Raw genomic sequence first — 25,817 nt, 5'->3', positions numbered from 1 at the left:
GCTGATGATTAAGAAATGAGATATTAGTAGGTCTAGATGCACATATTAACATGCTCCATTCCTAGATTGCAATTATCTTGGGAGAAAATATTTTGGAGTGACTCAGAGGTGATATGACTAGTGGAAACTTGAAGGAAGGCCTTGGTTAATTTGGGGCCCTGGAGCAGGTGAGCACCCAAGGAACCGGCTTCCAAGTAAAGGAAAGGGCGCATGCTCTACTCTACTGTCCAGGACTGAGTCACCAGCCACATGCAGCATTAGGCATCCAAGGAGCCAGCCCTGCCAATGTCTTCATCTTGAACTTCTGCCCTCCAGGTCTACAAGGAAGTAAATTTTTGTTGTTTGAGGCACAGAATAACAAGTCAGGATTTGGATGTTTTAGCCCTTGACATAAATGTCAAGTATCTCATTACTTTTTTGTATTGATTACATGGTGAAACAGTAATTATTTTAGGTATATTAAATATTACTAAAATTTATTTCACGTTTTTAATATAGCAACTTGAACATTTAAAATTACACCTGTGGCCCACGTTATGTTTCTCTGAGACAAGAACACTGTCTAACTAGAACATCCTTCTGTATGCTGGAGGGGAATGAAAGGTTACTTACTGTTCCTCGGGGCTAACACAAGTGGCCAGAATTCTCTGTGTGCCTGTTGGTATATACTTCTTATACCAAATGCATACTTTAAAAGCTGGAATGTATCTAAAAGAATTTGAAAATTAAGACAAAAACTAGGAAAGAATAGAATATATATCAGAAGGACAAGGAAAAGTGTAATAAACACCAAAATAAGATATTTTCCTCTATGACTCAATGTCATTTTTTTCATTTTGAAATAACTGTCAGATGTCTAATAGTTATGAGCATTAGGGAATTTGGAAGCCCCTTCTGGTCCTAAAGCAAATATAGACAAGGCAAAAGAGAGGGTAGAAACAGAAGCTACTGTGAAGGTAAATTGAGAGCATCAAGAAAAAGCATCACCACTCTGTTGAAGCAAAATGGGGTTTTCTAGTACTTACTCGTTTTATTATTAAAATTTAGAATTATGGCAGTCAGCCATGTATTTGTTTTTTACTTGACCAGAGCCCATTATAATCTCAGTTTTCATTTCCTGGGCTTGAAAGGATGAGTCCCATTCTGGTAATTTATGTACCCATGTCCCTTAGGAATTGAAAGACTCCCATCAAATACGTGCTTGCTCCATAATCCACAATCTTCACCCCAGTGCTGCCTTGGGCACTGCTGAACAATTTGAATCTCTTGCACAAGTGCTGCTGCTAGATACAGCTCATCCTGCATATGTTTATAAGCCCTCTGTCTAGGGGGAGTTGTTCACTTCCCTCTCCAGTGGCCACAGCCTTTCCTTATGATTCTGCTCCTTGGGAGGCCAGTTTGGTTTCTAATTAAGTGGCCTTCGGATCACAGCTTGAATGCCTTGGAAGATGTCCAAACCTTATGAGTCTCCCTCTGCTGTACAGGCAGAAGCAGGCCTCTCCCCTGACAGGTGAGGCCCTGGACAGGAATGATTGAACCTACTTCTCTACCCTCTTATCATCCACTTCTTGACTCTTTCCAAATGTGCTCTCTGATTCCATCCTCCTGGACTTCCTCACCATCTTCCTTCAATGTGGAATAGCTCCTTCTCCCTTGCCATCTCGGTAGTGGAGGCTCTCACTGCTTCTGGGCGTATTTCAATGCCATCTCCTCCTTGGAGTTTCTTCTGCTGCCATAATCTAGCTAGAACCTCCCTGAGCATCACATGCCACTAGTCTACCTCCTTCCAGGCATGCTTTGTGCCTGGTTTCTATCTTGCCCTTGCTGGTGAAACTATTTAATTGTTTTCTATATTCCCTACTTTATGTATCTTAAACTCTTTTGGCCCCCAAGCCCTCTGGTGATCTTGTTTAAATGCAGATCCCAACTATTAGGTCTGGCAGGGAGGTTCCGTATCTCTAAACAGCTCCCAGGTAGCCAGGGTGCAGCTGACCAGGGACTACCCTGGGTCATGGGCCCTGCTGACTTGAGCTACTTGACAGCGAAGACAAGAGCTGTGTTCTCACTACTGTAGGTTCCCTAGAGTGAATGCAATGCTGCACAGAGACTGGGCGCTCAGTCTGGTTTTTTTTTTTTAATTTTAAGAGCAGTTTTAGGTTCACAGCAAAATTGAACAAGAAGTACAGCGTTCCTGTTACCCCTGCCCAGCCCACAGCCTTCCCCACTGTCAATAGTGTCATTTTCTTTCTTGAATTAGCCCCTACTGAGCAATGCTTGAGCAAACAATGCACAGTTAGAAAGGTGGCCATCACTCAGGCATTCCATAGTTGCTTGTATACTGAGCATATTCATTAGTATAGATCTTACCTCCTGACCTGGGCCCTGAGATTCTCCCTCCTCCTCACTCCTCAGCACCTTGCCAGGTACAGATCCACATCACGCCTGCCACACACTGCATCTTCTGAGTATGTACTGTAGGAGTACTCCATTCCTGACTTTATTTTAGCACCGCTTTCACTGCAAAGGTTTCAGACCAGACAAAGACAAATTCTTGCAAGAAAAGGGTTGGCCTTTCCTGTGTGTCTGCTAAGAATAAGAATCTGCAGGCCAAATGATTATAGCAGTTTATTGAGTGGGTGAAGCAAACAGGCATGTAGGAAGGGCTCTGACATCGATGGGATTTACTGACTTAACTAATGGCACAGGTTCCACTAGGCTCACATCTGAGTGTGTGGCCTGCAGGACGAACATTTCCTTGGTCTGATTTTACACATAGTAAATTTTAAGGAAACAAAATGCCACTGTGTTTATTACAGTGCATTAGGGTAGAGGACTTAATACCTGTTGAACTTGAAAACCAAGAAGCCCTGGAGTCCATGAGATTATAAAAGAGATGCTAAACATTACCTAACCTGTCAAAATAGGACTCAGCTACAGCTCCATTGATACAGCTTCTCACCTTGTGACCGGCTTCCTCATGTAATTCCACACTTACTGTGTGGAAATTATGTACATGCTCCAGTTAATTCACAATTTGACATTTATACAGCGACCTAGTGGAAGTAGGGACTCACAGAATCCAAAATAAGTGTCACTCCTAATGATACTGAGCAGGCAAGGCAAGGAGCAGGATCCCAGTCCCCAGGCCATGTGGCTGGCATTTCCATCCACGTGCAGGGAAGCAGAGAGACAAAGAAGGGTGGGAGACTATAATAAAGTTTCTCTACCTTTGTGCCTTGAAACCAGCAAAGCTGATTGTGTTTTCTGCTTCTTTATATTGAACACTCTCACAGTTGAATTATGTTCCGTTATCTTTCTGTTTTCTTCTGCACAAAATCATCCTTCTATTCTGCCTTTCCATTCTTTTACAAAGTTTTAAATGTCTTTCAGTCCAGATCTTGGTCCCTTAATCTTTTCTCTCCATAAAATGTCATTTCCATCTGCTCCCGTTTTCATTCTTTAGCATTTCTTCCTTCCTGGGCCAATAATTACTCTTTGCTTCTTTTCCATTCCATTTTTACCACCCGCTCGAGCATCCCCCTTAAAGCCTCCTGTTCAGTTTTATCAGGACGACAAGTATTCTTTTCTGAAGATGTTCTGAATTGTCTGTCTTATTGTGTTTGGATGAGGCCTAGTAATTTTCAATGAAGCCTTTAATCCAAGTACTTCACCAAAAATTAGCAGGCTTCACTATGGAGGATGAGAGTCAAAAATAGCAGCCACTATAAGAAAAATGTAGCCAGAGCATGGCAGCCAGCAATAGCCAGCCCTGAACAACTGCTAAAACCAAGAGGCAGCCTGGCAGCATTGACAAAGGCGATACAGAATTTACAGCCCAAGTGATACATGGAGTGATGTGTGCAACTATTTTCAACTAGAGCTCTGTTTTCTTTTTCTTAAAATAACCTCTCTTTGACAAAGTTCACACTTTGCCTTGCACCAAAGTTGAAAAAAAAATGATGCATCTTGCATCATCTTGTGAACTAAAAATAGGGGTTTGGGAACAAGTTTCCATTTTTGGTGAAATGGCTGGATTTCTAAGTATTTGGGGGTGAAGTTTTCTCATCCTGTGAGCTTTCCTTTTAAAACTCAGGTGCTATTTAGAAGAACCGTGCAGGACATTAAGAAACCCCCTTAAGAGTTAATTCTCAGCATTTCTAAACTTTTTGAAAATCTTGATGTTAGCTAGAATTTGACCTGAATATTCAGAGAGTGTATATTCATTATGATTTGCTCCTATTAAAAAAGAATCATTTTATTAGTGCATATTAATAATACAGAACAATACACTATTTTGGTATATTTGTACAACTGTGTAACATATTTTCAACCCCATGCCTCCTACTTATTCTCCCCTCCCCTTCTTTTGACCCCCTTCTCCATCTCTAAAAAGTCTACCTTCTAGTTTCCTATACAACAGAATCACTTTTTTTTTTAATCAAAGCATGAGAAAATCAATTTTTAGAATCGAGCACAATGCTCTCCTCCATGCTCTATAGGATCACTAGTGAGGTTTTGCACTAACAAACCTACTGTGTGCCAGGTGCATCCTCCAGTCAGAAGTGCAGGAAGGAGACAGGGCTTGCCTCAGGGCACTCATGTCTAATGTCAGGCCTCTCATAAGCAGATAAATAACATCTGGTCTGTCCAGTGGGTGGGCAACAGGTCCACCTTCTCATAGGTACAGGTGTGGTCACTTTTTCTGGGGAATTGGGGAGGACTTCACAGAAGTGGTGACATTTAAACTTTCTTGAAGAAATTCCATTTCCCAAGTGATTGTGGGGAGAGAATGAAATCCTAAAGCTTGGGAAGAGCAAAGTCAGGGCAAGGGCTTCTGGAGATGTCCCACTTTATGGAGAAACAAGAATGGCCTGGGAGATGTGGATGTAGAGGATTGTCAGTTTGATTGGGCTCCTGTAACAAAATAACATGCAATGAGTAGCTCATAAACAGAAATTCATTTCCTGTAGTTCTAGAAGATAGAAGTCCAAGATCAAGGTCCCACTAGACTTGGTGTCTGGTGAAGAATCACTTCCTGGTCCATAGTTGGGACCTTCTATGCCCCCTCAGTGGTGAAAGGAAAGAGCTCTCCCGGTCGGTCCCTTTGATCAGGGCTAATCACATTTGTGAGGTTCTCCATTCATAACCTAATTACCTCTTAATCGAAACCTTGGAAGTGAAGATTTAAAGATATGAATTTAAAATGACACAGACCACAGCAAGGACTTTGGAGCTAGGCAGACAATGACCTTTGTAGGTCTCTAGAAGATTTGATGTACTCCAATAATGACAGTCAGTGGAGGTTTTGTGAAAATAGAGAATGATTCATTTTCCTCTTTCCAAGGGGTAATTCTAGCCACACAGTAGCAGAAGGTGTAAAGTAGAAAGAGAGGGAGGAGGCCAGAGACTGGGCAAGGGGCTGGAACCAATATCTAGGGCTGTGTGGCAGAGATCCCACAAAACTAGGGAAGGGGAATAGTAAGACTTTAATTCAGCTGATCACACAGTGTCTCTTAAGTAGGGTCAGAAAAATGATGCCATCATGGGTCAGGGCCCCCACTATGCATGTAGCCAAGCTTCCTTGGTGGAAAGAGGATTTAGGAATTCAATGTTCAACATGCTGCAAAGAAAGACGGGATGTTTTATTCATTTGAATATTGAGTAAGATAGCAGGTGTGTTAGTCTAACAGTTGCCAGGCATCTGAAGGAAAAGATTATGGAGAGAGAGAAGTGAGCATGGTAACAATTATAGCAAGGCAGGGGTGCAGTAGTTTGTCCTAGGCCAGGTCTTTGGTGTGCACTGCAGAGACATCTAAGAGAATCTCCATCCAAGTACACTGCATCATGTTGATGACTCCCCCCAAAAAGATATATCCTAACTCATGGGACAGATGAATGTGACAGTATTTTGAGAAAGGGCCTTCACAGATGTAATTAAGTTAAGGATCTTGAAGAGATGATCTTAATTCCCTCAGGGGAAGTGCCCTAAATCCAATGCCAAGTGCCCTTACAAGAGACAGAGGGGAGAAAACACAAGGAGACAGCCAGGTGAAACAGAGGCAGAGATTGGAGGGATGCTGCCACAAGCCAAGGAACACCTGGAGCCACCAGAAGCTGTAAGGGGCTCTTCTAGAGCCTTCGTAAAGAGCGTGACCCTGCTGACACCTGGACTTTAGGACTGTGAAAGTATATACTTTTGTTTTTAGCCACCTAGCCTGTGGCCTTTTGTATGGAAACTTGAGCAAACTAACACAGAGCAAACTCTTGGGACTGAGGTTGGAGATGTTAGAGGTGGCAGATATTAAAGAAAAAAAAAAAATGGGAAGAACACAGGCAGGCAGCTGTGGCCAGTAAGGATATGGGAGTCACCAAGGGCAGAGCCGAGCAAGGAGCTGAGTCCAGGAGAGGTGAGACTCTTCCTGATGGTGGGATGAAAGTATGTGCAACATGTGTGATCAGATCTTAAGACTAGGTGCAGCCCAAGTATGAAGGAGAAGATGAATTCTCTCTACAACTGGGAGAATAAAAGAGACCTCATTAATTTGTCCATTCTTTTTCAAAGTAACTCACTGTCCAGTCAGCTGTGACCCAGGCTTTGTGAGCCAGCTTTGCCCACTCCACACCCCCACACTGCCTTCCTCTCACTGCTCACTTCTATCCCACATGTTCTGTTTCCCTTCTGCCTTAGGGTTGGACTCTGCAACATTCATCCAAGGCACGTCCACCCTCACACTCCAGCCTCCACCATGCCAGGAATCACACCCCAGACCCCCTCTCTCCCCCACCATGTCAGCATTTGCTTTCTGTGGCTAACATCCACTCACCTTTAACCGTGCTATTTCCTCCATCTTTAAGAAAAGTCTGTGGTTTTCCAGCTTCTCTCTTCAGCACCTGCCTGTGTCTCTACCTCTAGTCATCAGTGGGATGGAGAAGTGAGCGATTGCAAGTATCCGTTCTCCTTCTAATCTAAGCACTGAGCAAGAGGCAACCACATCTCTTGCTGCCTGGACTAGGCTATTCATCCTCCTTTGTAGAACCGCAGATGTCCTGACCTGGGTGGGGGGAAATGCAAAATCTCCATTAAAAGAAAAAAATTTAAAAATCCTTCCTTGTTCTTCCTTTCAAGGCATTAAAAGCTGAGCAAATAATTTTCTATTGGCTAACAAAGAACTGTGATGGGAAAAAAAAGTCAAGTTGATGAACCTGAGTTAGGTAGGAAATGGTTCCTGTGTGGAGTGGACTTTGAATATTTCACTATAACAGAAGGCATTTGAGTCTGGTGCATCGCTGAGTCTTTTCAAGGACCTTTTCACGAAGACTTGCCAACCTTTGTGTGGTCAAGGAGTCTCCATTCTGTAGGAGAGATTACAGGCAATCTTGAGATGAACTGGGCCTCTGTCAGTTGGGTCAAGCCTGGAATTGCCATGGCCTTTCTTATAACACACTTGGGACCTAGGAACTGGAACAGTGGCCTCATTCTCAGCACTTATTGACCTGAGGTGACTGAACAGGTCTTCTGCTGGTCCTGGCCACTTCAGCCCTTCTGGTGCTGAGACCTTAACAGGAGCTCTGGATTGTTACACAACATCCATCTACTTACACTCAGAGGGCAGCAGTATGGGACTTTGGAAAACCATCGGGTAATTGAGCATGACTCGACCCAATAACTGCCAGGAGAAACAGGTGAATTAGGAAAGAACTGCTGAGATTCAAGCTCCCCAGAAAGATACCCTCCCTGGTGAGTTACTCACAGCTGAGAGGCAGACTAAAGCAGAGTCACTCACCCACCGGTGTCCTGGTGAGTCAGCCAGCCTGTATCAGTACTGAGAGATCATTGTCCTGGCTGGCATCTGTCCTTTCATCTGCTGCTACACCCTGACCCTGCAAGATCAGTGTCATCAACCTATCACCCTGGTCAAACATCAAGTTCATGGTTGTCTGTAAAAATCAGTATCTGGTATCTCTCCTGCCACCACTCTGTTCAGAACTAAGGAAGGCCTTTCATCAGTAAAGAAAGTTTTTTATTCATGGAACTTGAAGAAACAGAAGGTCCTGAAAGCAGGAGGTTCAAAAAGATGGGAAAGATTATCATCTCAAGAAAATGGAACCATCATCATCTGCAGAAAAGCAGTGGAGAGACAGTGTGCTCCATGTAGCCAGGAACTAACAATTTCCAAAATGCCATAAACTGGATTAAGTACTTCAGATCAGAAAAATAAAGTTGTTTGCTGATACAGGCTTTTTCTCTGGGGGCTGCATAAACCTCCTGAGCCTCTAGCTCTTCTAAGAATGGAGCCAAGGAGGACATTTACTCAGGAAGGTTAAGGTGATTCTTTCACAAAGATAATCTAAATCTAGATCATATTGAATCTGTTTTCTCTCTGGCACTGAAATATTTTCTGAAGTAGTCACATTGAAAATATGAATTACCCACACTCTCTTTAGAGCCCTGTCCAATTAAAAATAGATGAAAATCTCCTTGGTGCAGGATCCTTTAACACATGCAGAAGGGAGAGGAGGAATATATATTTATAGAAAATCTGATAGAAAATGCAACCACATAACCTCAGGGTGAACAGGATAAGATATTTACTCAAGACTTACATTTCTTTGAAAAACAATTACTTTTGATAGGTATCTAAAGTACCTCATCTGTCATTTAGGATAAAGATAGATTAAGCTTTTACTTGGGAATGAATTAGAAGCCCTACTGGTTGAGGCAGCTAAGAGGTGTATTAGCGTGCAGAAAACCAAAGAAAAATCCAGTGAAGGAGACTTACAAGGAAAGGTAATGTATCTTTGAAATGGAAATATGCTAAGGGAGGCATGGGTCACTGAAGTTTAAACACTAAAGTGAGAGAAGTTTTCCCTTCTTGGGAATGTGAGCTTGGGACCTGGAGTAGGGTGTAAAAAAGATCTGGAGAATCAGATGTAGCTATTAAAAAAATGTGCTGCAACATGGAACCAAAGAGGAAAAGAGTGTGGGCCGTGGGCAGGACATGCCCATCTTCATTTCCTGTCCCTGGACACTGGTCCCAGCCCTGCAATCTACTCTGAGCTTACTTTTATTGTTTATCAAAGTATTAAAATACAACTCTTACTCTAGAGTAACTTTTTGCTCACCCAAAATAGCAGATGTTTTCTTTTAAGTAGTAGTTATGAAAGGAGTATTTTTGAAGCATTTGAGTAAAACAGTGTTTTTCACTTTATTGGGTGATTTGCTAATCAGTAAGGCCCTGGGAGGGCCCATTCTAATAAGGAAAGGCAAAGAGGAGCAGACATTGGGGGCTTCATGCCAGGGTGTGCCAAGTGGATGCCCAGCAGCCTGTATTGGGCATGGGATCCTGAGTTAAAGACTGACTAGGAATCTTTTAAAGCCCATCCCAGCAGGAGAGAGCAGGGGACAGCTGGAAGTGCTGGTGCATGATCCTCAAGAGGAAGAACTTTGCGGAACAGCCACTTCTCTGCTGTGTGTCCTCAGACAGTTTATTTACCTGCCTGACCCCCAGCTGTGTTGTGTGCAACGTGGGCATAAGAAAGACATCTACCTGACAGGGTGGTTGAAGGACTTCAACAAAGGAATGTAGGTGGCCCGACATCATGTTAGGGGAAGGAGTTAAAAGCCATAAACTCCCATTGCAGTGGTTGCTGCCCTCCTGGAGATAAAGATGCCCCGGGGGTGGTCCTTAGCATCCCAGCAAGAAGGGAGTCAAAGCTACACTACATGACTATGACAGCAGCTGTCTTCTGGGGATGATGGCAGTAGAGAAGCAGGTTCGTGGTTGGGAACACAGTATGTGGGATGGTATGAAGCTTCCCTGGTTTCAAGTCAACAACCTTCACTTCTGTTTACTGAGCCTTGCTAAGCAGGCTCTGGATAGCTGTCCAGGGGCTTCACAGAGGGTTAATGCTTGACCCCTGAGCTCTAGCGGCTTCTAGTCTCTCTGTCATTACATTGCAGAAGATTTTGAAGCCCCAGGTCACTGTGGAAATGCAAAGGAGCATTTTGCCATGCTCCTGGTTGCCATGCAAGGGATGGCAATCAGGCCTCCAGATTTTCCTTCTCCCAAGAAAAGTAAGAGGAATTCAGACCTACAATATATGAACAAATCATCATACATGTCCCAAAAGTTTGTCAACATTTAAAAAAATAAGTTACATGGAAGATACCCTCAGATTATTTACAATGTGGGGTTCCCCTTTTTCAAAATGGCATGATTTACATCTGCACAGTGCTTGCACATATAAGGCAAACTTTTTGCAAGCTTTAATTTGGGGTTAAAATATACCCTGGTGTCTCTTGCACCTGGTGCTATGGGCATGACATTTATTAAGTAGGACAATTTGGGAAAGTAGCCAACTCAGAATGCTCGTTTCTACTGCAGTGTTCCCTTTGCCTCCCTTCTTCATACTGCAGTTAGTTCCTTCTCCCTGACCCTCTGACTACCCCAACAGCTGGGCCTTGGTGGCCACAGCTGTCAGCAAGGGAGCCAAGACAGGGTTGGCGAGGACAGGCCAGCAGACCACTGTACAGCAGGCCAAGGCCAGGTGATAAATGAGCCAGCAGTTGACCAGTTTAGTCAGCGGACTGGGTCCTGAGGCAAAGGACAGGAGCCTCTAGAAAATACTTGTATTTTTCCAGTATCATGTCTCTGGTCTTTCAATTAACCTAACATGTTTTTAAATTGTTTCGTTATGAATGATTGCTTTACTTTACTGCCGGATTTAGGTTTGGATCTCTCTTTTTTCTTCCTTGTAACTCACAGATGTGGGAGGAGGCCATTGCCTTGGGCAAGGAACTTGCAGAACAGTATGAAAACGAAATGTTTGATTATGAACAACTCAGTGAATTGCTGGTAGGTCTTTTTTTTTTTTTTCTATTTAAATGAACAGTGGTAGTCTAAGCTTGCTTTTCTGGAATTTCTATTTCCATTCTCTCATTGGAATTCACCCTAGGCATTCTGTAATGCTAGCTTAGTCCTCCATACTGTCCAAGAATATGGTCTTAGTGTATCTGCTGGTTGATTCTGGCCCCATGAGTATTTACTTTTTATTCCCAGATCAGCTTTTATAACCAAGCACTAAGACTTCAGGGAATGAATTGTACATAAAGAACTGCCAATGGCCCGTATCTAGTGGTCTTGATAGGCCAAGAACCTCCAAGAAGTTTCTGTAGTTTAACATTGTGACCGCTTCTCCAAGATGGGGATGAATGGACAGTAGCCAGACTTTTATTCTCCACAGAAGCTCTGAAAGTGTCTGACTACTTCTTTTTAGGCTATGCTATGTCATTTTTTTTTTAATTCAGCAGATTACATTTATGATGTTGTAATGTTTGTCATTAATTTGAAGCAAAGTAATTCTGTCCTTTTAAGTTCCTCTGTAATGTACTCCCAGTACTTTATTCATACCACTTAAAAAACACTAAAGGGCCACTCATTTAATTAGAAGAGAAACAATCTCTATGCGCTCTCTTTGGTTATTGAAAACACCCATAAATAACAAACTACATTTGCCTTGTTTATCTAATCCCTTGCTGAATGCTGGAGGATGAGTGAAAAATAACACCAAAGCTATCAGTAAATACTGAATTTAGGTGCAGGCTTCAAGGCCCCTCCTCAGCACCCTATGAGAGCTGCCAAAGCTTAAGAGAGCCCATGGCAAGAATATGGAAAAACAGTTGCTCAGATACTCTGGTTGACCCTGAAATGCATTTTCTTTTTTCCTTCCAGAAAAAACAGGCTCAATTTTATGAAAATATCGTCAAAGTAATAAGACCCAAGCCCGACTATTTTGCTGTTGGCTACTATGGACAAGGATTCCCCACCTTCCTTCGGGTAACTGGATTCTGCTTAATTTGAGCTAGCCTGCTCCCTTCCCCTAAGGAAGGGCTGGTGATTGCATGGCAGAGTCTGTCTGTACTCTGCCACCTCTGTGGTTAGCTTGAGTGCCAAGAATATTTTCTTTGATTGTATTTAAACTTTCCATCTGATTTTTCTTGAAGAGAACTCTCCTTCAGAGACTTGCGAGTATTTTTAAGTGTGGTAATATATATCACCACTCTCCTTGTACAGAATATTTTCATCTTGCAAAACTAGAGCTTTGGGGCCAGGGATTTAGCTCAGTGGTTCCGCCACCTGCCTCACAAGTGCAAGGTCCTGAGTTCAATCTCCGATACCAAAAAAAAAAAAAACAACCAGAGCTCTGCATCCCTTAAACAACAACTCCTCATTTTTGTCCTCTACTTTCTATCTCTGTGAGCTTGCTTAATCTGGCCTAGATGGAGTCATATAATATTTGTCCTTTGTCATCTGGCTTATTTAACCTAGCATAATGTCTTCAGGGTTCATCTATGTTGTATTATATGTCAGAATTTCATTCCTTTGTGAGACTGAATACTATTTAGTACAGACCACATTTTATTTATGCATCTGTTGATGAACGTTTAGGTTGCTTCTACCTTTTTGCTATTGTAAATAATGCTGCCATGAACATGTATGTCTTAATTATAGAAAAAATTAGAAATGGATTTCCATGGCCATGATACAGAAACTTCAAATCCCACTACATCCCAGGGACAGTTGTGCTTTGGACACATGATCTTAGCGATAGCCATGATCACCCACTGTACATTCATTTCCCAGTTTTCACAGGAGACATGAGAAGTGTTCAAATAAATGCTTCCTGGCCTACTGGTAAAATTGCTTCAGATTTTTCAAAAACACAGTCTTGCATGCCACTGACCAGTGGGGCATTTTTGTCTTGGCCTCTGATGTGTTTTTAGGACACATAGTTTTCTCACATCCTGGGAGGTCATGTGGGATTCCTTTCTCCTTAGTGCAGCAGTTCTATGCCAGGAGCACTTCTCTCCTAGAGACTGGAAACAGAGAAGAGCTCTTTCTGGCCCCTTTATTCTCTGGCCCCTGTGTTTTCTGATTCTACAGGGTCACTGACTGTATGAGGCATCTCTTCATATTAGCACCCATTAGATGCGAATGTACCCCTTCCTGCAAACCTGTCACTCTATAGGACTGGCCCACACAGTTCTGGCTTGTCCTAGAAGGTGAGATCAGTTGAGCCTGCCACTCAGTCTGTCCCTGGGTGACTGAGGCATCTGGCCCTATCCCATCACTCCTGGTGGTTTTTCCTGCTGTCTTCATTGTGCAGCTAAGACAGTGGTCCACCAGAAAACCAAATTCTAGAGAAAAATCTTCCTGTCTAAATAATAAAGAAAGATTTTCAGACACAAGTTCTATGTTAGGGAGGAATTTAAATGTAACCTTAAACCAACTACAAATCTGTGAGGACGGATTATCCCAGCATCTGGAGCAAGGTAGCAGCCTGCCCTCTGTGGGAATCAAATGCCTGGGGAGAGACATGTTACCACAGAGCCAGCAGCCACCATGTTGTGCTGGGAGCTCACAGGTACTGCAGGTTGCAGGGACTGACCTGGGTCACGTCCACCATGAAAGGACAAAATGCAAAGTATGAATAGAGTTTAACGGGCTTGATTAATATTGAACTGACTTTCCTGCTACACCTGAATAATTTTGTGGGGCTGCAGCAATATATTTATTACACTTCAAAGATCACCAGGCAGGGGTCAGTCTGACAATGACATTAACAGTTACCAAAAAGTGGGTGGAATGTTTGGTGACTTAGTGCTGCAAGGAGAGCAGGCCCTGAATGGACTCACTGTCTCTTTGGCTCTGTTTTTCTCCAAAAGTCAAACTCATTTGTTTTTTTGCATCCATATTAATATTTATAGTTCTCACAAGGAATAAATATTTTTGACTGTATATTTCCTTCCCCATTTTCGTGTTTGAAGGGACCGCTTCAGAATGCAAAGTAATTGACATTTCTAGAAAATGTTATTAGTGTTTTCATCTATAACTCACTAGTGTTTTTCTATTAAAGCCTTTATATACATTTTTATTATGCTTTCTTCTAATATAAAGCATGATAAATGCATGCTAGTTTCATAGGAACCTGGTATATATTAAATCTTACAGAATTTCTGGAATGTTCAGTTTTCTATAGCATTATAAGATGCCCATACTGTATATTTATATTTCTAATTAAGACTACATATTACTTTGGTTTCTGCTTGACAGTTTTTCAAAGAAATAGAACGTTTTTCTTCCATAATGGTATTGGAAGACATACCTAACTAGAAAGTGGGAAAGAATAGTCAATTCTTAAACTGTTCCTTCTTTAGTAATTGGTAAAAATCCAGAATAAATTAGAACTAAAGAAGGAGACTATCTCATTCCACTCAGGCTGCTATAACAAAATACTTACCCTGGGCAGAGTATAAGCCACTGAACATTATTTCTTCCAGTCCTAGAGGCTGGGAAGTTCAAGGTCAAGGTGCTAGCAGATTCAGTGTGACAGAGGGGAAAGAGTAGGACTCCTTTGTGACACACTGTCCTCTCAAAGGCCCCACCTGTGATACTGTCTCCTCAGTGATTAGGGTTTGACATACAAATATGGGAGTGACACATTCAGACTATAGCAGGAATAAATTAATTGAATGTTGTAGAATCTCTTTGAAAGCCCATTAATTAGGCAAATTTGATTTGACTTCCAGCTGAGACTGAGAGTGTGAAAATATGCAGGAAAATTCTGTTCCTTCTGCCTGTCTGTCCATCTCTGTCTCTCTGTCTGCCTGCCTGCCTGCCTCTTCCCCACTACTACTACTACTACTGCTACTACTACTACTACCACCACCACCAGCATCTGCCCAGGGATTGGCATGGATAAAGCAGGGCTGCTCCTGACTCATGACCAGCCCGTCTGGAGACTCGGTGTCTCCTGAGTGAAATAGCACATGCTCTGGTGTAGCCAAGTCCCACCTTGACAAGTGTGGCCCCCCAAGCTCCCATTGCCTGGGCCTCCGTGACTTCTGCTCACTGTCCTTTCCTTGTTGTGGTTTCTAGTTATGCAGAGACAGCCCTATGAAGGGGCAGGTGGGTAGCAGGAGGCAGATGGCTTTGAAAACCAGCAATATCTTTACACTGTCTACCCATCTACACTGCTTTGTGATTCATTTGACATTCAGATCACACTTGTTAAATCCACGAAGGAACTGAGACCTGTTGAATTTTGCAAGAACTTTTCCTAGGATGCATTTACAGAGTGACTATGTCACTCCCACACAGAGATGGCCTTGACAAGACAGCCTGTATAAGGAGAAATGCTTACCTGCTTAAGCCTCCCCACTAAGGTCATGGAGTCTGGCCATCTGTAACAACCCAGATGGACTCTCCAATTTGAAATGTGTCATTGGAAATGGACCAAATCCAGCCCTTGGAAGAAAAGCTCCATATACTTTGTCTTGTCATTTGTTGATAAATAGAGATCTGCCTGGCAACTGATTGTAATAAAGGAAGTCCTGCCATCTACCCATCTCCAGTCACTTGCCACCAGGGGAAGCCGAGAGCCCAGTAGCTTCCTTCTGTAGTGTGAATCCCTTTTTTCTCTGGTTCTGCTGCTCAATTAATGTGTCTCCCAAGAGTTGGCTCAGGGTGGCCCCGCTCAAGCTATGAGCCCCACCTTTATCTTATGCAGTTTTAAATTCTTGTGGCTGGACAAAACCTACTTAATTGGGGATATAAGGGAGAGGCAAGTGTAGTCTACACCTTGGGTTCCAGATCTAGGAACTTAAGTAATATAAGAGCTGATTAACATGAGACAAACATAAAGGTTTTATTAATTTTGCAGGTACATGGGAATCTTCACAAAAGAATGAAGTCTAAACAAAAGACCAAAGCATGAGGCTTTTTTATTTTTTAGACAATGACCAATAACTCTGTAAAAGATAGATGGATCCCTGGACTAGGATAGTAAACTCTAGGGATGGTACTAAAAGATAGATAGAAGGGACAGATTGTAGAAGCTAATGAAAGAAAAGGGTTACTTTACAGTTTGTTTATTCAGATTCATTGCATCCCCTGCTTTCCTGCCTTAGTATGGGAAGGACATCTCTCTTGGAGGATACTGCATGGCTGGTAGGAAAATACAGGTCAAGTGGCACTTTCTGAAGCTAACATTTATCAAGTGACTTGAGCTGGGAATGTCCAGTATACAACTTAGGCATATGTTGAGATGGCACAAACTTTACTCCATTAGGGTCTACCTGAGAAGTGTGGATGTCATTTCCACCTTGTCCTGGCTGCCTTCATCTTTTGTGACCATGCCTGAGGCTCTGATTGCTCCCTGGTTTTTCATAATTTTTTAATTGGTTGTCACTGCTAAGACTGAAACATATTGCAAGATTTCAATAATGTAAGGTTCATTGCTTTCTACACAGTATTGACTTAGGTAGCATTTGTCCCTGTGTCCTTGATGAGTTACAAAGCAATTACAAGTTGTTCTTAAATGCAATGACATTAAAAAAAAATGTCAAGCATATTTGAAAAACCTGTGCGTCTGCATGTGAGCTCTTCCCAACTCTTCCCCTGTAGTGTTATTTAATGAATGTCATTGTTTCCAGGGAAAAGTTTTCATTTACCGGGGGAAAGAATATGAACGCCGGGAAGATTTTGAAGCTCGCCTATTAACTCAGTTTCCAAATGCTGAGAAAATGAAGACAACATCTCCACCAGGCGATGATATTAAAAACTCTCCTGGCCAATGTATCCTTTAAGACACTGTAAAAACTCCAGAGTGACCAGTGATGTCCTTGGTATGGAAGGCTGGGTGGGGCTTCTCTCACAATTGACATCTACAGTGTCTTTTGATCCTTAACCTCCCTGACCACAGATATTCAGTGCTTCACAGTAAAGCCCAAACTTGACTTGCCCCCCAAGTTTCACCGGCCAGTGTCTGAGCAAATTGTCAGGTAATCATCTCAGTTTCCTTACCCAACAGGAGATGCTGGGTGGCTTTGTACAGGTCTCCTGCTAACAGCCCCACCTTTCGAAGGGTGCATTTTAGCCTTGAGAGAGTATTCCAGATGCTCTTTCTATCCTCCACAAAGAGCAATGGAAGTTAATGATTTCTAACATCCACAGAAGAGAAGGAAGAAGGTAACCCATGGGCCCAGAAAGCACGAAGTCCACCCACCCCTTTCCAAAGGTCAGGAAACAACTATGAAAGCTCACAAGGAAAGAGGTGGCCTTTTGGTCTTCTAAGAGATCCTCATGCAGATAGAATCCCCTGTGGAGCTTTTCAACAGTGCCCAAACCGAACCACATCTGAGCTGAGTGTTCACAGGCTGGGATGTGGCCTGTGTTTGTATTCTATAAGGTGGGAAAAGAAATTGGAACATTTGCTCTCGGTGAAGCACAAGAAAAACCCTTTCCCCACAGGACTGCAGTTACATGATGTGGGATCATGAGCTGGTTTTTAAACCTCGCAAGTCACGCGTCCACACTGGAGTGAAATTGCACACCTGCAGTTGAATTGCCTGTGATATAGCAAGGGTGTAGAAACATCTGCATTAGCAGATGATTCTCTGATGTGAAGAGTTTCCTTTCCTATGTTCTACTGAAGAAAAAAACAAAACAGCTCGAACTCCTGAGGATCTGCTTTTTTTAGTCCTGAAATTTGGTAGCTTCTTTACCCTTTCATCATTTCTTTGACCTTTCATCAACAGTAATAGGAATAAATTAGGACTCAGTATGTTTGCTAATGATTGGCTTCTCCAGGCATGCATTTCAAACTTTGCAGTTGTTTTGAGAGAGGCCTTAAGCCACACAGTTGCTTAGTTCTTTTTGACACATTTCAGTGGAGGAGAACAGAGTCTCCACCCAGCCCTGACATAAAGCCCACCCCTTACCCCAGTGAGGCAGGCAGGCTGTCTATGTTCCTTGTGTGCCACTCTATGGGTCGATGTAGAATGTGCTCAGATCTGAAGCTAAAGTATATGAGTCTTTTTAAAAAATAATGTACCCATCAATTTAAAATTTGTAAATAATAAATTATTAAGTTATCTAAATAACTTAATTGTTAAATTATTAAACCAAAATGCTAAATTATTACTTAATTTTTTAAAATTTTTTTAAAAATTTTTAAAAATCAAACACATGCATTGAATATACAGGCCTGTTTTTCTCTCTCCTTTGTTTCACCTTTTCCTCGTTTTTGCCAGTTTCATTCTTACTCAGCATCTCTTCTCCCTTGAGGGTTGGCAGGGACAGGGAGGAGGTGAAAATCTCCAGTTAATTTTTCCACCTGCCAGCATGTCTCTCCAGGGACCTCGGGAGAGGAAGCCAAGGCTATGGCCGCTGGTCAACACTGGGGACACTTTATGAGATGCAGTGACGTGTTCTGAGGTCAGACTGGAGATCTGAAAGCAAATGGGCTATTTTCTGGGTTGAATATCTAATAATTTATCTGTCTACAGTTTTTACAGGGTAAATGAGGTGCAGCGATTTGAATATTCTCGACCAATCCGGAAGGGGGAGAAAAACCCAGACAATGAATTTGCGGTAAAAAAGAAAAAGCAACAACAAAAATCTCTCTCTCTCTCTCTCTCTCTCTCTTTCTCTGTCTCTTTCTCACACACACACACACACACACACACCCACGATAGGTGAAGTGTATCCTTTGAAGGCTATCATGTCTGTATAATATAAACAGAATTCCTAATCCATTCCCCCTCCATATTTAGTAAAGCTAGTGACACTTCGCAAATGCTCTCACTAAGGATCAAGACACATAATAATGTGACTCAGGACATTAAGGTGCTAGGTGCTTCCTTCTCCCTTTGTTTCTGGGTTGGTCTTATCATGGACCCTGGATAGTGGAGCAGGTGTATACATCTTCAGTTGTAAATGGGTACACAGACGTGCTGAGCATTTACTTATGTGGTCTTCTGTAGGCGAGATCGCAGACAGAAGATGAGCTGGGTGTAGACCCAGATGTGCACTCACTGTCCAGTGCCCAGCACTGAACTTCAGTGTACCTCAGCACACTGCAGCAGGAGCTCCACCTCAGTAGCACTGACATGATGGGCAGGGTGTTCCTCTGAGACGTGAACTATCCTAAGCATCCTAGGCTCTTTGGTAGCATCCCGGACTTCAACCCATGAGAAGTTACACCTCCCCAGGTGTAACAACCAATCAGAAAGATTCTCAGGCATTGCCAACACTTAGCGTCCCTTGTTGCAAACCATTGCATTAGAGTCAGGGAAATTTTAACACACATCCTTACAGCCTTGTAGAAATTATACATGCAGACTGACTTAATGGATTCCTTTTTTTTTTTTTTAATGTGAACAGTTCTTCTTACTGGAAACCCTCCCCAAGAAATCCCTTTAAAGGCCAGTATTACAAGGAGGCATTAACCCAGGGGCCTTCAGGGAGGACCACCATACTGAAAATAGCTTTCACTTATCTGTAGTTTAGAAGCCTCTGGGATGCAAGAGGTCAAAGTTGAATTAGCATCTGCTTGTGACCCCGAAGCAAAGCTCAGAGCACATCTGTAGGGGCTGCCTTAAGTAAAGAGGGACCTCTGCCTCTTTACCTCAGGTTCTTCCAATCATCTGAGATACAGGGCAAAACCTATGAATCTTCTATTGAAGGTCTTGGAAGACACCTTGGGAAAGTCCCTTCCACCCTTGAGGCTAATGTCCTTGTATGTCAACAGGAGCTTAGAATTGGATGAATCCTAAAATTTTCTACAGTTCTAAAACAAACTATAGTTGTTTCAAGACAGAAGCCCTATTTCTTAGCTAATCCAGCATCCTGGACCTCCTCAGTGACTAGTCCTTGCAAGGTTTATAGCAATGGTGACATAGATGAGGCACACTCAACCCAGGCACCTGCAGTAAGAGTGGTAGCTTTCTGAGCAATCTGTATCACAAGCAACCATGCCATTATTATGTAGTCTCTTTGACCTCGACACTTACTGGGTTTCCCTCACAACTCACCCATCTGGCAAGTGTATATGTTCTTACATAGAAGGTCAAGTGAATTGCCGAAGGGTGGGCAGTGAGTCAGGAGCAGAGCTAAGAATAACCAAGGCTCTTGGCATTTGAGCCGCCTTAAGCCTTGGAGGTTGTTCCTTTTCTAGATGGCCCAGGAGTCCTCTGATGGTCCCACTTAAGTCCTCACACATGGTTGGAGTGCTCAGGATCTGTTGGACTTAGTGGTGCACACATCTGACAGCCTGGAGCTTCTAGAGAAGCACAGGATTGTTGGCAGTATTGGGAAACCCAGTTCTGGCCCCTTCTGCAGGGAACCAGGGCCCTTCTTGCCCAAAGGGCAGAGGGCTGGGAAAGCTGCCCTACCGGCCTGGCAAGGTGGCTCAGTATCTCCAAACCTTCCAAGGGTTGAGGCTCCTGGACCTAAGGGTCATCTAAGGAAGAGACTAGAATGGGGTCTGAGCTAGACACAAAGCCAGTAGATCCTAGAGGCCCTTCTAGGGTTTTTTGCAAAGGCACTAGAGGTATGGTCTAGAAAAGCTCTGAAAAGGCAGACCTGTTACTCTCCCGCAAGTAAGCACCTGGGGACCACCCCATGGGACCAAAGAAGCCCCTACAGGAAATGGGGCTGAGCCTATGTCCCCCTAGCCTCTGCTGGGCCCTTCCCTTTCCTCTGGAACCTCAGAAGTTTCTCAGATCCAGGCCAGCTTTCTGAAATTGTCATGCCATTAACCTCTCTATTTATGTCTTGATTGGTACTGATGGATTCAGACTCAGCCCCTAATGATCTTGCTCTAGAAAGAGGCTCATAGTGGCAGGGGATGATCACAGGCAGACAAGACTGAGCCAGCAGTGGTGTAAGGGGTATGGTTTGCCCCTGCACTGAAGCTCCGTGCTGCCTTTAAAGAGGTATAGAATTGCATTTCCTGGCTTGAGACAATTTTCTGTGATATCTAATAGGCTATTTTACAGATAATACATTTTGTAAAACAGTGTTTTTATTCAAAATATACGTACTTTAAAAGTACATGTTTAATACTTGGTAAGGAGTCTAGATGGGGTGTGGTGACACACTCCCATAATCTAAGTTACTTAGGAAGGTGAAGCAGGAGGATCAAAAGTTCAAAGCCAGTTTGATCAACTTAGTTAGACCCTGTCTCAAAATGAAATTTTAAAAAGGGCTGGGGAGGTAGCTCAATGGTAGAGCATTTATACAGCATGCATGAGGTCCTGGGTTCAATCTCCAGTAACACACACACACACACACACACACACACACACACAAATCTAAAACAGTGGATACTAAAATATTCAAGTTCTCATACATGCATAGTGGATAACTTCCCTCTTTTTCCATATTTTCATGTTTTCAAGTAAACATATTAGTTATATGAAAATAAGCTTAAAGTATTGACTTTATTAAAATGAGAGGTCACTGTTTAAACTCACTCTTAACACATTTGCACCTTTGAGTTTCTTTTGAACTCCACCTATAGCTAATGTAAAACTCATTTGGATCCTTCCTAGAAGGATCTATTTAAGAGGAAATTACCCTCTTTTTACAATATTTATATATTCCCCCCTCACATATTACATTTTCTTTGTCAAATACTAGAGAACTGTGCAACATTGACTAGGAACAGGGAACACTATATGTGCTGGTGTCTGTTCGGCAGAGCATGGCTTGTGGGGTGCAGGCTCAGCACCCACCTTCCCTACCCTGCCCTGGACTGGCTGGAGGCCTCCACTAGGGGAGAGGTATATAAATCCTGAAGAGGTATATAAAGCCATACCCCCTGCTGACAGGCTCCTCCTGACATGCTCTGTGTGTGTTCCTTTTGCAGAACATGTGGATCGAGAGAACCATATACACAACAGCGTATAAACTGCCTGGAATTCTAAGGTGGTTTGAGGTCAAGTCTGTTTTCATGGTAAGGACTCCCCCAGGAGGAATCATCCGTTCCCCTCTCTGGCAGGGTCTAACACACCCTCCTCACCTGTGAGAGCCACGGGCCCATTGAGCCAGCCTGCACCCACAGGCCCTGCTTGTTCCCCCAGAGAATTAAAATCTCCTCACCCACCTCCAGTATTTTTGTGGAAAAGCTATGTAATCACCCCCAGTGCCAGCTGATAAGAAAACCAGGACTAAGATTGCATTTCTGCTCAGACATTATTTAATTTCAGTCACAGGTTTGCTGTTTTGACAGTTCTTTCCCTGAACTAAATGAAAAGTTTAAAACAAGTTCCAATTTACATAAACTTTTTACAAAATCTTTCTTCCTGATGGTTTTATTGCCATTTACATGACAAATAACTTAATTAATAGTACTTTTTTATTCCAAGTAAAAATAGCCTGAAAAATATACTCCTCCCTGGCATTTTTAAAAGAAATGATGGTTCCCATCTCATTAGCTAAACTTTGCCTTGCTAAGGGACAGTTTCATTTATATGAGACTCATATTGACGGTGAGCTATGGGACAGTTTCATTTACATGAAGCAGAGCTGGGCAGCACATTTATTGACTGTATCAAAATGTCAGGGCTAAGGCGATTGCCAGTATAAAAAAATCTGATTGAAATATGTTTTTGTTCCTCTGTCTTCATCGGGCATAATCCTGCCCAGAGAGATGATGCTTGCCATTTAGTTGACAGTCCCCTGAAGCCCCTGCTTATTTGGCTCTAGGACTTGGCTGGCACCTTTCTCCCCAACCCTTGTGACCACCTTGTCCTTTGCTGGTGCCATTATGAACTCAGTGCCCTTCCAGGAGCATCTCCTTGCTCTGGTACACCCCCCAACCCCACAAGACCACCAGGTCAGAGTCCCTTCCTTGTGCTGCTGAACTCCAATACTCTGCCAGCCCCTCCCTGGGGCATTTTCACCTTCTGCCCTCACACCTCCCGTTCTGTGTCCCCAGAGCCCTCAGGAGCATGGAAGGCTGTCAGGAGTTAGATGTCAGGTGACAAAACTTCAGTCCCTTCTGTTGAGCAGGTGAGAACCTGTGAGACACAGGCAAGCAAGACCTTCACATTAATCCTTATCATGAGCCTCTGCCTGTAAGCTCTTTGTTACTGAGATTCTGGGAGCCTGCTTGACATGGAGCTTAATGTCTGAGAGGTAGAAAACCTTTGTGAGGATGTAGCCCCTCCTCAGGCTGTGCTGGCTGCTTTTAACAGACTAAGAGACCTGGAAGCCAAATCATCCCAGAATGGCCTGACTGAAATCCTGCTATCAGATCCCCTTGCTATTCCTCCTGGAATAGATTCCATATCTATGGGGCACCCACTAGCCCCATCTGCTTGATAAAAACAGGAAGCCATTCTTGAAGCAAATATGCCCAGGGACAAGGAATGAGCTGCCAGTTAAATGGAATCCTACCCTGGAATGTCCACTTGAAGTTGCATGCCTGGGGAGGGGCGTTCCAGGGTCTGATGAAGGGAGGTGTAAATGACAAGATTGCTCCTGGATGAACATGAGGCAAGGGGACACCTTCAGCAGTGTGCACTCAGTTGCCTGTGTTTTATATATTACAGCCTCCCTGTGGCTGTCCCTACATCAGTTCACAGATGGCCACATCGGCCTCTGTTAACCATTTCCTCCCCAGCCATCAAGCACATTGGTCATAGGAATTGGCAGCTCACAATTGTCCCTTTTCTGTCCACTGCTCCCCACTTTCCTGTGACCTCTTGCACCTCTCAGAGAATCCCCTAGAGGCTGCTGCAAGAATAAAGCGGTGACTTTGCTTTGCCATTTTCTGGGGCTACCTGGGGTACCCGGACATGGGCAGGACCCTATTATACTTTGTTTTGGGGGGACCAGAATTATTGTTGAGGTCTTCCTGGACATGGTCCATAGAGCTCAGCCTGGAGAGAGGTGTTGAGTCTGCTAGAGCCAGTTCTGGCAGGAGGCGTGGTCCATGCTTCACTCTCAGCATTTCTCTCACGATACGTTAGAGCTGAGCCAGACGGGACTTGAGGGGCCCCCAGAGAAGGACAGAAGTGCAAGAGAGGTATATAAGTCAAGCCTAAGAGGAAGAGTGGCCAGGCCCTTTCCTCCAGTGTTCTCAGTGGGTTTGCACTTGAGGCTGCATGGGCAGGTCGGAGACAGCAAGCGCTCATCCTGACATGGGAATGTTCTAATCAGCAGGCTTCTCGCTCCTCAAACTTCTTAGCCCTTTTCACATACCTCCAGATTCCTTAAAATTTAACCCTCTATGGCCAGGGATTTAGCTCAGTGGTTCCGCCACCTGCCTCGCAAGTGCAAGGATCCGAGTTGAATTCCTGGTACCAAAAAAACAAAATTTAACCCTCTATAAAACAAGCAGAGAACAGGAACTTGGTTGGAAGATCTACTTTGGAGAATGGATAGATGGGGCACCACTTTGGGCTACAAGTTTTCCTAGGATGACAATACATATACACATATACACGGTACATACGTAAACACATGCACATGCATGCACACTCATACACTCCTATCAAGAGCTGAGAAGTCCTGCTTTGTTTATTGGGAATATTCTCATGAGGCTCCATCTATGAGAGCAAACAATGATAATAAAATGCCCCGGTGTCCTTGGCCCACAGGTGACCATGCCCAAGGCCTGTTGGAAGAAAAATGAATGGAAGAGTAGGAAGCTTGTTCTATCATGGCACACTGCTCCTCTGGTGAAACCCCCACAGCAGTGTGGCAATCCCAGGCTAATACGTTGCCACCTTCTTTCCCCTGTAGGTGGAGATCAGTCCCCTGGAGAATGCCATCGAGACCATGCAGCTGACAAACGACAAAATCAACAGCATGGTGCAGCAGCACCTGGACGATCCTGGCCTGCCCATCAACCCCCTGTCCATGCTGCTTAATGGCATTGTGGACCCTGCTGTCATGGGAGGGTTCGCAAATTACGAGAAGGTATGTGAAATACCCATTTTCTCTTTACAGCACCCATCCCCCCAGGATAGGCTGAGAATTCCAGACCCCCAAAATCAATCCTAGTCTACTGAGAAACCTCAGCAGTGATGGTGCCACATCTAGGCAGGAGTCCCAGGACCAGCCTCTGCAGGCCACAGGAAAATCAAGCCCTAATTGAGCGTCCCAGGCCCCAGGCATCCTCAGGTAACCAGGAACCTCCACTGACCAACACATGCTGGGCTACTGAAGCTCTAGTGACCCTTGGGTGGCTTTCAAGAGGCCCAGGTTCATTGAAAGCCAAAAAATTCCATTTTAGAAACAGAGAAAGGAGTTTATAATACGGAAGTGGCATTGATCCAGTACAGGGACCCTGGCCAGTGATCTCCCTGAATAATGGCTCAGCAGGAAAGGGCAGAAGTTGAAGGATATGCATCTAAACTAGACTAGGCATCTACCAACTACAGCCCACTTCTGGTTTTGTAAATGAAGTTTAATGGAAACATGGCCACACCTTTCTCTTTACTTCTCACCTATGGCTTCTTTCCTGATAGAATAACAGCAGGGTTGAGCATTTGGACAGAGGCCTATTTGGTCCACAAGACCTGAAATATTTACCATCTGGCCTTTCACAGAAAAAGGTTGTTGACCCCTGATCTAGACAAGGTAAAATCTGAGAAAGGGCACTGCTGGAGAACGGGCTATAGGGGTGGTTAACTGTCCTTGGAGAAAAAGGCAACAAGCTGTGTGTGTGTGTGTGTGTGTGTGTGTGTGTGTGTGTGTGTGTGTGTGTGCACATGTGGTTGTGTATGTTACTAGGAATTGAACCCAAGGCTTCACACATGCTAAGCAGGCACTCTACCACTAAGCTATATCCCTAGCCCCTTTTTTAGTTTTTCCTTTTGAGACAGGATCTCAAACATGCTGTCTTACTGCCTCAGCCTCCTGAGTGGCTGGATCACAGGTGTGCAGCAGCATGCACAGCTACAGGTGGCGTTCTCTTAATGCTCTGTAGCCTTCAGGTATAGGTCAGGCCTAGGGGAGTTG

The 25,817-nt window shown here is 43.6% G+C and overlaps 1 protein-coding gene across 2 annotated transcripts in view; it reads left to right on the top strand.

Annotated features, from left to right (window-relative positions):
• Dock1 (dedicator of cytokinesis 1) overlaps positions 1–25,817 on the top strand; it is a 530,482-nt gene that overhangs the window by 474,589 nt on the left and 30,076 nt on the right. For both annotated transcript variants that reach the window (XM_004838739.4, XM_004838738.4), the window contains exons 39-45: positions 10,767–10,856; positions 11,733–11,837; positions 16,496–16,637; positions 16,765–16,843; positions 18,350–18,434; positions 21,715–21,801; positions 24,597–24,773. In XM_004838739.4, coding sequence (XP_004838796.2) covers positions 10,767–10,856; positions 11,733–11,837; positions 16,496–16,637; positions 16,765–16,843; positions 18,350–18,434; positions 21,715–21,801; positions 24,597–24,773 — 765 coding nt within the window. The remainder of the gene's footprint in view (positions 1–10,766; positions 10,857–11,732; positions 11,838–16,495; positions 16,638–16,764; positions 16,844–18,349; positions 18,435–21,714; positions 21,802–24,596; positions 24,774–25,817) is intronic.

The sequence above is a fragment of the Heterocephalus glaber genome, unplaced genomic scaffold (genome assembly GCF_053883595.1).
Source record: "Heterocephalus glaber isolate CG9 unplaced genomic scaffold, H.glaber_assembly_v1.0 deba00001497, whole genome shotgun sequence".
Lineage (NCBI taxonomy): Eukaryota > Metazoa > Chordata > Mammalia > Rodentia > Bathyergidae > Heterocephalus > Heterocephalus glaber.
This window is presented reverse-complemented; position numbering and strand designations above follow the sequence as displayed.